General features: G+C 36.2%; 1 protein-coding gene across 4 annotated transcripts in view; it reads left to right on the top strand.

Annotated features, from left to right (window-relative positions):
• The window catches only part of LOC115217033 (E3 ubiquitin-protein ligase UBR2), a 118,413-nt gene that overhangs the window by 47,382 nt on the left and 54,054 nt on the right, over positions 1 to 16,977 (top strand). For all 4 annotated transcript variants that reach the window (XM_036507100.1, XM_036507099.1, XM_036507098.1 and 1 more), the window contains exons 5-11: positions 451 to 645; positions 2,632 to 2,709; positions 6,142 to 6,204; positions 7,417 to 7,540; positions 8,860 to 8,958; positions 10,104 to 10,140; positions 11,758 to 11,809. In XM_036507100.1, the coding sequence (XP_036362993.1) occupies positions 451 to 645; positions 2,632 to 2,709; positions 6,142 to 6,204; positions 7,417 to 7,540; positions 8,860 to 8,958; positions 10,104 to 10,140; positions 11,758 to 11,809 (648 nt within the window). The remainder of the gene's footprint in view (positions 1 to 450; positions 646 to 2,631; positions 2,710 to 6,141; positions 6,205 to 7,416; positions 7,541 to 8,859; positions 8,959 to 10,103; positions 10,141 to 11,757; positions 11,810 to 16,977) is intronic.

The following is a 16,977-nucleotide window of genomic DNA, read 5'->3' as shown; positions in this document are numbered from 1 at the left end:
TAGCAGTATTTCGTCTGCCGCTACATTCTGAGTTCAAATTCCGCCGAGGTCGACTTTGCCTTTCATCCTTTCGGGGTTGATTAACTAAGTACCAGTTACGCACCGGGGTCAATATAATCGACTTAATCCGTTTGTCTGTCCTTGTTTGTCCCCTCTGTGTTTAGCCCCTTGTGGGTAGTAAAGAAATAGGTATTTCGTCTGCCGCTACGTTCTGAGTTCAAATTCCGCCGAGGTCGACTTTGCCTTTCATCCTTTCGGGGTCGATTAAATAAGTACCAGTTACGCACCGGGGTCGATATAATCGACTTAATCCGTTTGTCTGTCCTTGTTTGTCCCCTCTGTGTTTAGCCCCTTGTGGGTAGTAAAGAAATATGTATTTGTTGCTGTAACTTTGTTGAAAGCATTGATGTGTTTTTTTTTTTTCATTTTTAAACTTTCCCTCTGTTCTAGGATCGCCTTGCTTCTCTTCCTGATGAACTAATAGCCCGTGCCAGCGATCTCTTCATTTCTGTGCTACAGTATGCTATAGATATGATGACTTGGGAGAGCTACGACAGTCTACCCTTTGATCTCAGACCTGATGGCGAGCCTGATGATTTGTTTGTCACCATTCTCTTTAATGATGAGTTGCACACATTCGACCAAGTAAGTGTGCACTTTTTCCCATGAACTGATAAAGTGAGTAGTTATCCTAATGAAGAAAATTACGGCTATTAGTTTGGGACAATTAATATGATTTAACTCTTTTGATATTAACCCAGCTGAAACCACCTCTGGCTCTGTAGTACAAATGTCTTGTTTTGCAAAGTTCTGAATTAAAATCTTCCACCAGACCTTAGTCACAATTTATATTCCTAACACTAGCTTAATGATAACTAAGTTATTTTACTAAATTCTTTGTTATATCTAAAGTTATTGAAAGATACACAGAGCATCTCAACAGAAATATGGTAACAAAAGGGTTAAAATATGTAATAGAGAAACAATTCTTAACCTTTTTGAAACCAACCCAGCTGAAACTGCCTCTGGCTCTGTAGTACAAATGTCTTGTTTTGCAAAGTTCTGAATTAAAATCTTCCACCAGACCTTAGTCACAATTTATATTCCTAACACTAGCTTAATGATAACTAAGTTATTTTACTAAATTCTTTGTTATATCTAAAGTTATTGAAAGATACACAGAGCATCTCAACAGAAATATGGTAACAAAAGGGTTAAAATATGTAATAGAGAAACAATTCTTAACCTTTTTGAAACCAACCCAGCTGAAACTGCCTCTGGCTCTGTAGTACAAATGTCTTGTTTTCAAAATTTCTGAATTAAAATTTTCCACCAAACCTTAGTCACAATTTATATTCCTAATACTAGCTTAATGATAACTAAGTTATTTTACTAAATTCTTTGTTATATTTAAAATTAATTGAAAGAAACACAGAGCATCTCAACAATGGTAACAAAAGAGTTAGTCACCATGATATTTTTAATCAACCCTTCTGATATCAATCCGCCTTAAACCGGCCCTGGCTCAGTAATAAAAATGTCTTGTTTTCATAAGATTTGAATTAAAATCTTCCACCAGACCATACTCACAATTTATATTCCTAACACTAGCTTAATGATAACTAAGTTATTTTACTAAATTCTTTGTTATATTTAAAATTAATTGAAAGAAACACAGAGCATCTCAAAAGAAATATGGTAACAAAAAGGTTAAGTAGCTCAAAATGCTGGAAATTTGGTTATGTCTTTAATATCTTAACACCCACGGCACTATGCATTACAGCTCCATGGTATTAATTTCAAATTGCAAGACCAGCAATTGTGGGAGAAGGGTTAAATCAATTACATCGATCTCGGCAGCATTTGAAAAAATGGTTGAATACCATTGGTTTAGAAGAATCATTAGTGATCAAAGATGATATAGACTCTAACTTGCATTAGATATTTACAGGCAATTTAGCTTAGAGTTATTGCTACATGTAATTGATGGTATGGATTAGAGCAGAGCTGGCCAACCTGAGGCCCACATGTGACCTGCAGACTTTTATCTTGTGGCTGACTTGATACTTTCTTGAAATATTTAAACAATTTTATCAAAAATTAAAGATTTTAATGAAAAGTAAAAAAAGAAAGCTACTACTGTTTTTGCAATGAAAATATTTCATGTTGAAGTGACAAGCATTCATTCATTATTGTAATAATAACATGAGAAAGCAAAATGTTTTCAATTCTGTCAGTATACAAGTGGCCCACAATGTAATTCAAGTTGTCCAGGCCTGGATTAGAGCTACAATTAGTTATCACTGATGGAGCTATAGTCATTTTGGAAAGATCAATAAAGGAATATAGTAAGATTAAAATATACTTGTGTATATACTTCCATATGGTAGATTTAACATTAGGGACATTGTTAAGGTAACATATTTACTTGATTACTGTCTAGTATTTGACAGATAACTTACTGAAAGTTCTAATAACATTACAAAACTCAAATGTTTCTAAGTTTCCTTTATGGTAGTAATTAATTCTTCAAATTTATCTTTTGATTAACATTAAACTGTATTAATAACTGTGGCCTAAAAGTCTACGATTTTACTAATGTCCTCCCTCTTGTTGCCTTGTCCACTGTAGGTGATCAATACACTTCAAAAAGCAGTTGACTGCTCAGCAAAACAAGCAGCAGACTTTTCTACAACTGTTGACCGAGAAGTAAGTTGTTTTAATTACACAAGCCTGCATTTTTAAACGAAGTAAATGATAATTGTCTACTTACAGGTGATTCTGAACTGTTTTTTTTTTTTTTTTAATGCTGATTTCAACTATGTTTTTAGTTTTTGCGTATCATGTACAGATTTTGCACAAATGACTGCCAAAGATATGATGATTTTTCTTGTCATTCATTCCCTTTTTACTCTTTTACTTGTTTCAGTCATTTGACTGTGGCCATGCTAGAGCACCGCCTTTTAGTCGAGCAAATCGACCCCAGGACTTATTCTTTGTAAACCTAGTACTTATTCTATCAGTCTCTTTTGCTGAACCAATAAGTTATGGGGATGTAAACACACCAACATCGGTTGTCAAGCGATGTTGGGGAGACACACACACACACATATACATATATACGACGGGCTTCTTTCAGTTTCCGTCTACCGAATCCACTCACAAGGCTTTGATCAGCCTGAGGCTATAGTAGAAGACACTTGCCCATTGGAACTGAACCTGGAACCATGTGGTTGGTAAGCAAGCTACTTACCACACAGCCACTCCTGCGCCTAGTAGAAGACTTCTAGATAAAAATATGATGAAATTAAGAATGAGTGACTAGAACAATAATAAAAAAGATATGATTAAAGTATGAAGGCCTACATAATGACTAAGTATATATCTTTAATGTACTTACCATGGGTTTAAAGTAATTTTACTCCTTTTCAAACTTCCTTTTCTTTGATTTCCTCTCTTTAGGGTCCAGCAGCAATCTGCCATCATGTTTACATTCCACCTCTACTCCATTCCTTTAATGTCCTGGAGGAAGTCTCTGACCATGTTCTTCATTTAGATTGTCAAGGTTCTCTGGGAAATAGTTATGGTGTGTGCAGGTGGCACGTAAAAAGCACCCACTGCACTCATGGAGTGGTTGGAATTAGGAAGGGCATCCAGCTGTAGAAACATTGCCAGATAAGACTGGAGCCTGGTGCAGCCTTCTGGCTTCCCAGATCCCCGGTCGAACGATGATGATGATGAAAGAAGTGCATTTTAACACATGTTGTACCCAAGCTTTTTGAAGTTTTGCAACATGGTGTCAGCTGACCTTGTAATTTGAACACTTATCGTTTCTCAAAAAGTTCTCGACAACACACTTGAAACTCATAATCTGAGTCTATCCTTAGATTATGAATGTTAGGACCAACAAATATTCCTGCATTAATTTTCTCGTGCCGGTGGCACGTAAAAAGCACCATCCGATCGTGGCCATTTGCCAGCCTCGTCTGGCACCTGTGCAGGTGGCACGTAAAAAGCACCCACTACACTCAGAGTGGTTGGCGTTAGGAAGGGCATCCTGTTGTAGAAACACTGCCAGATCAGACTGGGCCTGGCACAGCCTACTGGCTCCTCAGACCCTAGTTGAACCGTCCAACCCATGCTAGCATGGAAAACAGACATTAAACGATGATGATGATGATGTTATATTTGGGAATTTATTTTTGAGAGATACTGCAAACATGGTTCATCTGCAGGCAAAGATTTAACGAACTGTTTCATCAAACCCAGTTTGATGTGCAAAGTTGGTAGCAGTAGGTTCAAACAAGAGCTTACTCTTTACTCTTTTACTTGTTTCAGTCATCTGACTGTGGCCATGCTGGAAGCACCACCTTTAGTCGAGCAAATCGACCCCCAGGACTTATTCTTTGTAAGCCTAGTACTTATTCTATCGGTCTCATTTGCCAAACCGCTAAGTTACGGGGGCGTAAACACACCAGCATCGGTTGTCAAGCAATGTTGGTGGGGGGGGGACAAACACAGACACACAAACATACACACACACACACACACACACATATATATATATATACGACGGGCTTCTTTCAGTTTCTGTCTACCAAATCCACTCAAGGCTTTGGTCGGCCTGAGGCTATAGTAGAAGACACTTGCCCAAATATTTGCACATGAACATATACACACAGTGGACTTAATACTGTTTCTGTCTACCAAACACACAAGGCATTGCTCAGTCCAAAGCGATAGTAGAAGACACCAGCCTGAGGCGCAGACCCATGGGATTGAACCTGAAACCACATGATTGCAAAGTGGACATCAGCCAAACAGCTGTGTGTGCATGTCCGAAATCTGTGTGTAATAAATTTCTGAATGAATTTGGTGTAGTGTTTAATATCAGACTACATGACACTTTTTCTAATCATCCCATTTGTCAGTCAAGTACATACTTATCCTCCACCAGCTGTTTCACGTGCATCCTACAAGGAGAGGCTGAGGAGTTACAATGACTGTATCAATAAAGTTTGAAGAGTTATGAGTTGGTATAGGATTGTGTCCTTTTAAATAAAGCATTAGGCTTGCTCTTGTTTATCAAAACAGGACTTAAGGATCAAAGTAGAGCCAATTTAGCAGTGTAGAGTTACTACACTTAATCTAGACATAGATTTAAACAGATCGTTTTACTTTAACTTAGCTGCAGTTTCATGATGTAAATTATTTATTTACTCATAGAAGCTGTTTTGTTAAATGCCCATTCTCTTATTTATATAAATATATTCAGCAGAGGAGGAATTTTTCTCGTTTCCAAACAGTAATAAATTTTCATTAACTTTTAGTTTTTTTTTTATGACTTTGAAGAGCAAAAGTACTAAGAGATATTAAACCTCGAAACTAAATCATTCTTTTGATATATTACAAATTTATTATCTTTGATTGTATCCACATCATAAAAATTATTTATTTACGTGTGGTAAGTAGCTTGTTTACCAACCACATGGTTCCGGGTTCAGTCCCACTGCGTGGCACCTTGGGCAAGTGTCTTCTACTATAGCCTCGGGCCGACCAAAGCCTTGTGAGTGGATTTGGTAGACAGAAACTGAAAAGAAGCCCGTCGTATATATGTGTATATATATATGCGTGTGTGTGTTTGTGTGCATGACAACCGATGCTGGTGTGTTTATGTCCCCGTTACTTAGCGGTTCGGCAAAAGAAACCGATAGATTAAGTACTGGGCTTACAAAAAGAATAAGTCCGGGGTCGAGTTGCTCGATTAAAGGCGGTGCTCCAGCATGGCTGCAGTCAAATGACTGAAACAAGTAAAAGAGTAAAAAAGAGTATATTTCTCGAAGCTTCTCAGGCCTATTTTCATACTTGTCAGATCAAAGCGCTTAATTTGATGGAAGTACTGTAGATTATTTTAGTATAATTGGTGAATACATCTTTTATGGGAAAGAAGATGCAAGATTTGTTTCTTGCAGGTAGTCTTCCGGTTTTTTTTTTGGGGGGTTTTTTTTTCTTCTTTTTCATTTAAGGGTTTTTTTTAACCAGATATATTAACATGCTTTTATTTATAGCTGGATCATCCACTTTGAAATACGCCTTGAAAAATGATTTCATTCTCTTGGTGTTTGCCATTTCTACTTTCAGGGAAGAAGTGGTATAAAAACTGGAGGTTTCAACGTTTGTGATAAAGCAAGAAAACAAATTGAAGTATGTATACTTTTTATTTTTAGTTATTGTATTGAATTTAATTTTTGATAAAGTAGGGCAGTGGAGGTGGTTTTTGAAAATAGAGAACCAAATTAAATGATTTAAAATATTCAGTATCATATCTCTTGTTTCTGAATTTAAAATGTTTGGGATTGTCTGCATTATCTACTTTGTCTTTTACCTCTCCGAGGATAATATCAGCTTCATTATGTTACTAGGATCAGTTTTATGAACTGTATCTTCATTTCTTCAATAAAATTGTCATGTACCCAAGACAAAAGGAATTATTTCACTAAACCAAATTTTAATTGTATCAGCTTACTGTATTGCAGTGTTCTTCAATTTTGCATTTCACTGTAAATCATTGGAAAAAGCATTTCACAGCTGGTTTCCCTTGAAACCACTGACCTCTTCTTAGCTAATTTATCTAACAAAAATGGCCTTTTGCCCTTTTCTACCTATTCTTCCTGTTATTTTGTCCAGAAACCTGTTAACTGCCTCTGCTTCTTTTCAAACTGGTCCATTGTATTACCTTTGCATATCAGACACTGTTTCCCTCTCACACGCACACTCCCTAACTATAAGACATGCAATCCTTCATCCTGTACTCTGTAGATGTTCCTCTTTTCCCATGTTCCCTCTGTAAATAGCCTTTGTGGAGGCACATGGCCTAGTGGTTAGAGCAGCGGACTCGTGGTCGAGGGATCGCGGGTTCAAATCTAAGACCGGGTGATGTGTGTGTTTATGAGTGAAACACCTAAGCTTCACGTGGCTCCGGCAGAAGGTAATGGTGAACTTCTACTGACTCTTTCGCCACAACTTTCTCTCACCCTTTCTTCCTGCATCTTGCAGCTCACCTGCGACGGACTGTGTCCCATCCAGGTGGGGAACCTATATGCCAAGGAAGCTGGGAAACCAGCCCTTATGAGCCAGGCATGGCTCGGGAAGGAACAAACAACAAAAATAGCCTTTACATTGGTAAACGCCAAATATTAAAAGAAAGGAAACAAAAGATGAGACGAGTCCAATAAAGGGCATCACCAACTTTACTTTCTACTGCCTGTGGCAGGTTTCAAACTCTGGCGGTGTATGCCAGTAATTGCTCAGCAAATTTTATGGAATTTTTTCGTCTCTACAGTTATTATTCTTATATTGAGAACAAGCTTAACTATTTGCTGAAATAACCGACTTCTTTGGCCCTTTCTTTTGTAGCAAATGTCATCTCGAGGGAGCTCCAAGCCTCTCAAGGTTCAGGTTATGCATACAACTGTTGTTTCCCATCAGAAGTTTGCGCTAAAATCTATTCAATGGTTGCAGTATATAATTTCTAAATCAGGTATGGTATAAACACCAATGTCATATTTATCCTCTTGTTGTCAATGTGGTAGATGTTTTATGTTATTTATTTAGCATTATAGTAGGGTGCCAAGAGCACCATCAGAGCGGCTAACTGGCTTCCATGTCTGTGGCACGTAAAAGGCACCATTCGAGCGTGATCTTTACCAGTGTCGCCTTACTGGCACCTGTACCGGTGGCATGTGTAAAAAGATTTTGATATAGGTCGTTGCCAGTACAGCCTGACTGGCCCCCGTGCCGGTGGCATGTAAAAAGCAGCCACTACACTCAGAGTGGTTGGCGTTAGGAAGGGCATCAAGCTGTAGAAACTCTGCCAGATCAAGATTGGAGTCTGGTGCAGCCATCTGGTTCGCCAGCCCTCAGTCAAAATCGTCCAACCCATGCTAGCATGGAAAGCAGACATTAAACAATGATGATTTCACTAATATGAAGTTAAATCATGTCTGGGTTTGATACTTTTTGAGTTCTGTGACTTTTTTGTTGAGGTTTTTGTCAGTTAAAAGAAAAAAAACATAGTAACAGTTGAGATTATTATCTGTCACTATCAGCATTTCTGTTTTTATGTCCAGCTTCCATGTTAGCATAGGTTGGACTGTTTGTTAGGATCCAACAGATCTGAGGACTGCATTGTGCTCCATTGTCTGTTTTGGCATGGCTTCTGTGGCTGGGTGCCCTTCCTTACACCAGCCACTTTACAGACTGTACCAGATGCTTTTTTATATAGCACCAGTACTAGTGAGGTTGCCTTTCAGATTGCAAGACTGAGATCCTCTTTGACTGATTGGAGCTATAATAGAAAGGGAATGGCTTTATGGTAGGAGATGAGAGATTGAGATATGAAAATAGGGGCCATAAAAGAACAGGTTTCTTGCTGTTGAGCAACATGGCCACTCACATGATAGAAGAGAGGATAAAAGTAAATGGGATGGAGCTGGAAAGAGATAAAAATAAAGGTGATTAGGTGTCAGGATGGATCCTCAAAGGTAGGAGTGAGTGAGGGCAGAAGAATGGTGGGTCTGGTTGAGTATAGAGGTTACAAGAGTGCATGGGGAGAGTGAGGGGCAGTGAGTGAATGGAGGCGGATATAATGAATGAAGAATAATGATTGAGGGTAGTCGATGTACCGGAAGTCGATTGAGGGTAGTCGATGTACATTTCAGAAAAGGTTATTTACAAAGAATCTTTATTTTGAATTTTAACATTTAAATTTTAAATATAGACTTACGGTCTCTTTTTTGAAAATTATTTTTATTGTTATTGTCATGAACTATTTTTCATCTTTTGTTTATTTCTCTGTAGATGGGCTGCGATATTTATTTTGTAAGTTAGCCATGCAGCCTGCTGAAGGTGGTTCACTGATGGAGCGTCTGATTCTGGCCGATACCAAGCTGTGGAAAAGTAAGTTGATTAATTAGTAATGTTTTCTTTATTACACTTGACACATCCTTACAGCTTTTTTTTAAAAATTTTATTCCACTTGGAATCATAATGTAGTTCCATCTAAGTCTTCTTGTCTTGAGACAGCATTCACCTGGGGTGGTTTGAGCTGGCTTCATTCATCCTCAATGCTGCATCTCTCACAAGCGCCGACTGGACCTGGCGATTTGAGGCTAACGACCGCATGATCTCCAACCATTCCTTATTCCAGCGGTGAAAGCTGTAGATATGGAGGCCTAGGTTGGGTTCCAGATCAGCCTTGACTGTCATCAGCCAGGTTTTTCATTGTCCACCACATCGCTTTCGCCAACCCTGAAGGGGAGCTGGGAGTTGGGCACAACTTTTCTGTCAAGGATCTAGACTACGCAGATGACAATTCCATCTAAGATCATTAGGTTGCTCAATACACACATTTTTACATATGTAATCCACACTATACACCTATATTGTAGATGTTCTAATATGTAAGATGATGTTAAAAGTAATGTTATCTTTTAATGAAAATTTTTTTTCCTATGGGCATAGGAGTGGCTGTGTGATAAGTAGCTTGCTTACGAACCACATGGTTCTGGGTTCAGTCCCACTGCCTGGCACCTTGGGCAAGTGTCTTTGACTATAGCCTCGGGCCAACCAAAGATACCTATTTCTTTACTACCCACAAGGGGCTAAACACAGAGAGGACAAACAAGGACAGACAAACAGATTAAGTCGATTACATTGACCCCAGTGCGTAACTGGTACTTATTTAATCGACTCTGAAAGGATGAAAGGCAAAACAATCTCGGCGGAATTTGAACTTGGAACGTAGCAGCAGATGAAATACTGCTAAGCATTTCGCCCGGTGTGCTAATGATTCAGCCAGCTCACCACCTTCCTTGAGCAATACCATTAACTCTGCTAGCTCCAGTTCCCTAGTTTTATACAAAAGACAAAATTCTATTCTTTCGGTGCTTATCAGTAAATTAATATCTCAACATAAAAACAGTTTTCCCAGCAAATAGGCTGTTCCAGTTATGTTCTAGAATAATGTAAGTGAAACAGTAAATGTAGAATGAATCTTTCAAATAGTTATATTAATGTATAATAATTTTCTTTCTCTTTTCTAGTTGCCAGAATACAAAGTCATCAGCTATTGATGAGTGGGTAGGTATATGCTTACATATACACATATGGGTGCTACTTTGGGGTATGTGGTCTACATATGAAACTGCTTTGGTATGTGAAATACACTTTAGATTGTGATCTACAACGAGAAAAGTTATACTTAGTAAGAACAAGGAAAACACCTGACATTTGTTTGATTCACTGATAAAATTAGTAAACTTGTGTCAGATTTGCTTCTTTCTAATTTCTTTTTAATAAACTAGCCGTATCACCTGGCGTTGCTCAGGTTTGTAAGGGAAACAACTATATAAGCATTTTTAGAGAGTTACTTCCCTTATATAACCCAAGCAAAAATCATTAAAAATGCGGAAAAATGATGGTAAATTTTTTTTTAAATCATAGACTCATCATAGACGTGCGCTAATACCCAGAAGGGCTCAATATGAATGACGACTATAAGATGCCCGCTTTTGGTTAAACTGCACCGTAAAATGTAAGAGTAGTTAGGAATCTAAAGCGGAGGAGACAGTCTCACACACACAACTTGAATTTTATATATAAAGATGTATTAAATCATAAACTTTAATAATAAATGTATTAACAATAAAATTAGCAAACTTGTTTAAATTTGCTTTATTCTAATTTCTTTTAAATACTAAATGTATTAAAATTTTAATTATCTACTTTTTACTTTTCTAGCTGATGTTTGTTTGATTTGCCCATTCATTTGATTCGTTCGTTTATTCGATTCACCCATAAAATTAGTAAACTTGTTTCAAATCTGCTTCATTTTAATTTTTTTAAATAAATGTATAAATATGTAAGAATGTTTTATTTAAGTCATAATGAATAAATGAAACTTGTAGATCACATCCTAAAGTAGAATTTGACTCTTGTAGACCATGTTGGCTATGTAGATTGCTTACCAAAGTAGCACCCACTTTTGTATATGTCTCAAAGTGATTCTCATATTTTTTCTGATATTTACATTTAAAATTTTAGCAACTTATTCAGTGTGTGTATATGTTTATACACACTTGGTATCAGTAATTTTTGACTATCAAATCACATTATAAATACATATTTCCCACATATTTGCACTTTGGTTGGATGACGCTTCCACGAGAGATTTTGAGCTCTCATAAGGAGGCAAGTGTAGGTTCCATCCAACCGCCTCTCATGCAAAAAAAAAAAAAATACAATTATATGGGAAACTACCACCTGTGTCATCTCTTGTGAAAGGTAGAAGAGTCCAGTTTGCTGGACATTGTTGTAGAGCTGAAAACGAGGCAATTTCTACTCTTCTCCTCTGGAAGCCATCTACTCACAATACCAGAGGGCGCACACTCTCCTACCCTGATGTAATCTCCAGGGATACAGGCATCCAGCAACAGGACCTCCGTAATGCCATGATGGACCATGAAGTCTGGCGTAGCATGGTAAATTCCATTGTCTCGACCACGGTCGAACAATGATGATGATGATAAATACATCATTTAACGAACTTTGTGACTATTTAATGAGTTGATAGACTGCAATATTAAAAACATGGTGTCATATTCTTAATGATGTACTTTTACTGATGTTTTGTGTTTTATATAACCACTGCTTGAACGTTCAGTGCTCAAACCATTATTTGGTTTATTTTCTTTGAAGGGTTCTGAGGGATCAGGAATGTAAACGTCAGTTTGGAGTGATGTTTACTGAGGTAAGAACATTTTTTTTTTTAATCAATAGGAAAATTTTTTTTAATAATTTTGCTTTTTGTTTGTTTTCTAATCACGAATAATAAAAATGCTAGATTTATTACCACAGTGTCCTCAGTAAATTATCCACTATCCCAGTTTAAGAATCAACATTGTTTTTTTATGATCTATTGCTGTCATTTAATTATCTCTATTTATAGACAATGTTATCCAAATGATAGTTTAGTGTTCCATAAATCTTACTCCTAAATTTTAATTTTAGTCTCTTATACTCTACTGACCCTGTTCAGAACATAGCTTTTTATTGCTGTTTTTATTGCTGTGTCAAGGTTTACACATCTATTATTACATAAGAATGTAAAACTTGTTGGAATTTATATAGCAAAATCTCATGAGACAGTGACTTTAACTGAAAGCCTGTTGATCAAAATATAAAATAACTACATGGTATATAACACATTACCAAGTAAACGAATGAACTGTTTGCAATGAATTGGTTTTATTTTATAGCAGCAGTTTCTAGGTTATAGTTTATGGTACCTGATTATAGAATTAAACATGTGATAATATCTAATTATTATTAGATTAGAGCATACAGTACCTAAAATTATAATTGAATATTATTCCAGTTTTTTTTAATGATTATCAATCACCAACTTTTCTTAAAAAGTTGTAATTTTTCTTCTGGTGTTAATCTGAATCCCAGAATTGCCAAATCCAGTACTATTCCATTGTAATTTTTTAAAAGTATTATTATAATAGGGCTATAAATAAGTTTATTGCAATATGTTACATTTTTTTTTTTTTAAATAGAAAAAGTTTCATATTTTTATTGTACAGTTTAAGAACCATGTGAAACTTCGAGTTGACTGTTGAAATTCTTCATTCTCTGACATCAAAACACTTTTTTTTTTATATATATATAATTCTCTAAATCTGTAGAGCAGGAGTTCCCAACCATTTTTTATTTACTTATTTATTTACCCCTTGCAATTTTTGCAAAGTAAATTTATTCTGCAATTCTGTTTAGTTCAGTAATTTGAATTTACACTTCTACCTTCATAAAACAACCAACAAAAAGGAATTTTTTAAATGCTGTTTTTAACCCTTTTGCTACCAGTCCACTTGAGAAACCTTTGTTCTGTGATACAAACTTCCCACTTAATACCTTTCATCAATATTTCGTTTTTGGATTTGGTTTGCAAGATTCTTTATATGAGTTTGTGTGTTGAAGCATATTCTGTTGTGTCTGGGGAGAATAATTTTCTTTCAGTGCCTTATGTAACACACTCACTGGTAAAATTTCCACTTATTTTTCATCTTTATTTTCCTAAAATTTTACCGGTGAGTGTGTTAAATTATAAGGCACAAAAAGAAAATGACTCTCCCCAGACACAACAGACCTTTCATCAAATTTTCATGTTAATTTGTGTTCCAAACACTAGCTTAATAATGAGTTATTTTACTAAATTCTTCATCATTTTCGAAATCAGTTGAAACAAAAGTAGCATATTCCAACAGAAATATGGTAACAAAAGGCTTAGACATTATTCAAATAACAATAAAGAATACACAGTACATTGCAGTGTTATGTCATTTATATACTAGTCTTCCTAACTTCCCCATTTGTAACACAGTAATTAAGAATTATACAATACTGATCATTAAATCTAATATGGTAGAAAGAAAAAAATATATAATTTGTATTTTTTTTCACAAAATTGGCCGCATTCAAATTTTCTTAACTTCAGAATTGTTAAAATTATAATTAAAAACAAAAATGTATAAATCCAGAATTATTAAATTGGTGTCAATTCTAATTTGGGAACCCCTGCTCAAGAGCTTTTCAACCCTAGAATGACAACACGAGTGAATGTATTTTAACTAAATTAGGAAAAGGCTTAAGACTTCACAGTATCTTGTTTTAATGAACAAATTCAAAATTTCTCTAAATCTTTACAATTTGTTGATGTAGTATCTAGTAGTATTGTTCATAGTAATTTCTGTAGGTTTTATTTTTTTAAAAAATTATTTTCAGAATATAAACAAGTTTAAGCATTTAAAAGTTAGACCTAGATCAGTGATAGATATAATAGGTTTAAGTAACCATCCTGCCCGCAGCGATCTAGTTTAAGGCGGCGAGCTGGCAGAATTGTTAGGGCGCCGGGCGAAATGCTTAGCGGTATTTCGTCTGCCGCTAATGTTCTGAGTTCAAATTCCGCCGAGGTCGACTTTGCCTTTCATCCTTTCAGGGTCAATTAAATAAGTACCTGTTGTGCACTGGGGTCGATATAATCGACTTAATTCGTTTGTCTGTCCTTGTTTGTCCTCCCTGTGTTTAGCCCCTTGTGGGTAGTAAAGAAATAGGTTTAAGTAACCATCACATTGATGTGATCAATATTTATATTGTTTACTGTCTCAGTAAAAATGCAGCTAAGATTTAGAAAGGTGAATTAAAATCAAAATGCTTACAGAACAAGTGTAGAGATGATCAAAATGTTAATAAATATAATTTAGAGAAGATTGTGTGGTATGAATGATAATTTCATATACCAATGTTTTAGGGAATGGAATAGAGAGTATGTTTACATAGAGTTAACAAAAGTAAGTTGAAAATAATAAAGTGCTACTATAGTCTAGTCTGTAGATACATCTAAGTTGTGTTGGTATTGGTACAGATTGTGTGTCAGTATTTGATGGTTACTAGTTTAGATTTATGGTTTGGCAGAAACACAAGATCATCATCATCATCATTTAACGTCCGCTTTCCATGCTAGCATGGGTTGGACGATTTGACTGAAGACTGGCAAACCAGATGGCTGCACCAAACTCCAATCTCATCTGGCAGAGTTTCTATAGCTGGATGCCCTTCCTAACGCCAACCACTCTGAGGGTGTAGTGGGTGCTTTTACGTGTCACCGGCACGAGGGCCAGTCAGGTGGTACTGGCAACGGCCACGCTCAAATGGTGCTTTTTATGTGCCACCTGCACAGGAGCCAGTCCAGCGGCACTGGCAATGACCTCGTCCGAATGTTTTTTCAGGTGCCAGTAAGGCAGTGCAGGTAGCGATCACGCTGAAATAGTGCTTTTTACTAAGAGGTTTGAGAAGATGACAAATTGCTATTAAACACGACAGTTTACCTCCTCTGTTTCACCTTTTACAGCAAACCTTCTTCCCATGAGAAACCTGCTTTAAATATCAGTAATAAAGCTTTACTTTATATTTATTGTGTAATCTCATTTGTAGGATCTCACTTTCTCAGATCTAACCTGAACTTCCAACGCTTCTCTAGCCTCCTTACTCCTACACTGGTGTCTTCTACTACGAATTAAGGGCACCTTGTTAACCTTCAGCTATCCTCACTCATTTACATTCCAGTGCCCATATCACTAGATCACTCAGTGCCTTTTATGTTCATTCTCACATAAGTTTTAAAAGAGTCTACCTATTTCTGTTTTGTTGTCATAGATCCTTTGATAACTTTACACTGCTGACTTTTATCATTCAGGTTTTGCTACAAGCAATATTGAAACTGCAGGATAATACTAGGCAGTTTCTGTTACCTAAGGTAGCTTGGTTACTGATGGGTGTGGTTATAGTAAAAGTTTTGCAATTGGAGTAAAGAAGGAAAATAAAAAACCCAGCCAGTTGGAAGAAATTCAGGAAATACTTCCAGCAACAGAATACCCCCCCCCTCTCTCTCTCTCTCTCCACAAAAGATAGGTTGTATAATGCATGTGCAGAGAGAATGAGGCTACATGAGTCAGCATCATTGAATAGAGATGATCTGTAGAGAGAAATGAGATAAGCATCCCTTTCTGTTTGTGAAAAAGGAAATTATATGAAAGGATGCAAAATTAGTTAAGATATGGCTGGTTGGGCATATCATCATCATCGTTTAACGTCTGCTTTCCATGCTAGCATGGGTTGGACGATTTGACTGAAGACTGGCCCCCCTCCCCAAAAATTTCGGGCCTTGTGCCTAGAGTAGAAAAGGATATTAATAATAAAAACTATTTGTCATAAATTGTTGGGAGATTACCTGATTGATAAATTAATAGTGGCCTTAATATTTTTTTACCTAATGCTGGTGAATCTAGTTGCCTAATTTGAACATTCGTTTACAAAATTCATAATAATAATAATAATAATGCTGGGTGTGTCTTTGTGGTAAGAAGCTTGTTTTCCAACTGCATGGTTCTCGGTTCGGTCTCACTGTGTGGCACCTTGGGTAAGTGTCTTTTACTATAACCTTGGGCCGATCAAAACCTTATGAATGGATTTTGTAGATGGAAACAGAAAGAAGCCCATTGTGTGTGTGTGTGTGTGTGTGTGTGTGTGTGATGTCACCACCTCCACCACTGCTTGACAACCAGTTTCAGTGTGGTTATGTTCCTGTAACTTCGCAGTTCAGCAAAAGAGATTGATAGAACAAGTACCAGGCTTAAAAAGGGGTGAAAAAAAAGAACTGGGGTTGATTCATTTAACTAAAAGTTTTTCAAGGTGGTGCCCCAGCATGGCCACAGTCTAATGACTGAAACAAGTAAAAGATAAAAAATACCAGGTTAAGTGGTTGATTTTTTATAGAGTAAATGTGAGAGCCTTACTTTTTTTTCCCCACTATGACTCCTTAGATATTTTTAGCAGGGATTTTCTTTAAGTTTAGTAGAAATACCAGCATCTTTAATGGGGATAGTGCTGAAATATATTAAACTATTCCTCATATGATTATGTTGTTTACTCAATTATTTACAAATACAGGACAGGAAAGATACTTTACAAAACTGCTTAGTTTAATTAGTTGCTTATTTAGTAAATTTATAATTAGTCCCATCCTTGCCAGTATGGAAGGCAGATGATGAAGATGATGGTGATAATTATTATGATAAAATTAGTAAAGGTTCAAGACACATTAAAAACATTGTTGTAAAAAGAAAAGAAAAAAATCAAGATTAAATTTATTGTACTCCCATTTTAGGATAAAGAAAACTTAAGATGAAGTGTGTAGTAATTGGTAGATCACAATTATTTCTTACTGCAAAATCTCAGTTTAAAGAAAATTCATTCTTTGTTAACTTTTAGTTAATAGGGGAATGTTCAGTGTGAAATAATACTTAACCCTTTTGTGTTCAGATTACTCTGTTAAATGTAATACTCTTTCGCTCAAAT

Source organism: Octopus sinensis, linkage group LG11 (assembly GCF_006345805.1).
Source record: "Octopus sinensis linkage group LG11, ASM634580v1, whole genome shotgun sequence".
NCBI lineage: Eukaryota > Metazoa > Mollusca > Cephalopoda > Octopoda > Octopodidae > Octopus > Octopus sinensis.
This window is presented reverse-complemented; position numbering and strand designations above follow the sequence as displayed.